Here is a 776-nt window from a genome sequence, read left to right on the forward strand (position 1 = left end):
TAAAAGAGCCACTGCCCCAGTATGTCTCACCTAATCTATAAACCCATGTCCTATAAATACTGGCACTATTATATAATATCACATACTGGTCAAGGATCACAGAGTGGAAAAGGTTGAAAACCAATGGATTAGAGTCTACTATTGGCAAAATAATTGCTATTATCTATATAAATCAATCACATGTAACTCTTGTGGTCATTTACTGTACACAGTCACACCAACTGAATATGTCAATGTTCCATGATGTGGTGTTCGTATGAAGACAAAAGCAGGGCAACAAATAGCAACACACAAAGAGAGAGAGAGAGAAATTAGGCTTGTACAATGACTTTTGCTGCCAGTCATCCTGGGGAACGGAAGTACCCGAGTACAACTGTTGTCACAAAAGGTCTTAGAGTGGTCAGACAGGTAAATAAAGTGAACATACCATCTCCTTGTACTGATGTGATTCTTTTGCCATCAAGATAGAGGTCAATATTGGAGAGATATGGCGAGGGTCCACGGTCGATGACCACTTCATTCAATACCAGGAGGTTAGTGGGGGGACAGCCACCCTTGCCAGTCTCTTGGTCCTTGCGAAGGATGATGCATCTAAGACGCGATCTCAAGGTCAGGGCTGCGTGGCCTGGAATTATTAAGGATATTCAAATTTATTGTTCTTGAGTAAGAAAACTCTATTGTTGGTAAAATGATATAAACGTACCACACCACTTCAAAACTTACTTCTTTAAAGTGCCTTTTCTGCTATTACCAATCTTCATATTTTTCAGATCATC

At 40.1% G+C, this 776-nt stretch overlaps 1 protein-coding gene across 2 annotated transcripts in view; it reads right to left on the reverse strand.

Annotated features, from left to right (window-relative positions):
• The window catches only part of LOC119585593 (NAD kinase-like), a gene marked incomplete in the record, with an annotated part of 62,004 nt that overhangs the window by 7,512 nt on the left and 53,716 nt on the right, over nt 1–776 (reverse strand). For both annotated transcript variants that reach the window (XM_037934259.1, XM_037934260.1), the window contains 1 exon segment: nt 428–625. In XM_037934259.1, coding sequence (XP_037790187.1) covers nt 428–625 — 198 coding nt within the window.

The sequence above is a fragment of the Penaeus monodon genome, chromosome 20, assembly GCF_015228065.2.
Source record: "Penaeus monodon isolate SGIC_2016 chromosome 20, NSTDA_Pmon_1, whole genome shotgun sequence".
Classification (NCBI taxonomy): Eukaryota; Metazoa; Arthropoda; class Malacostraca; order Decapoda; family Penaeidae; genus Penaeus; species Penaeus monodon.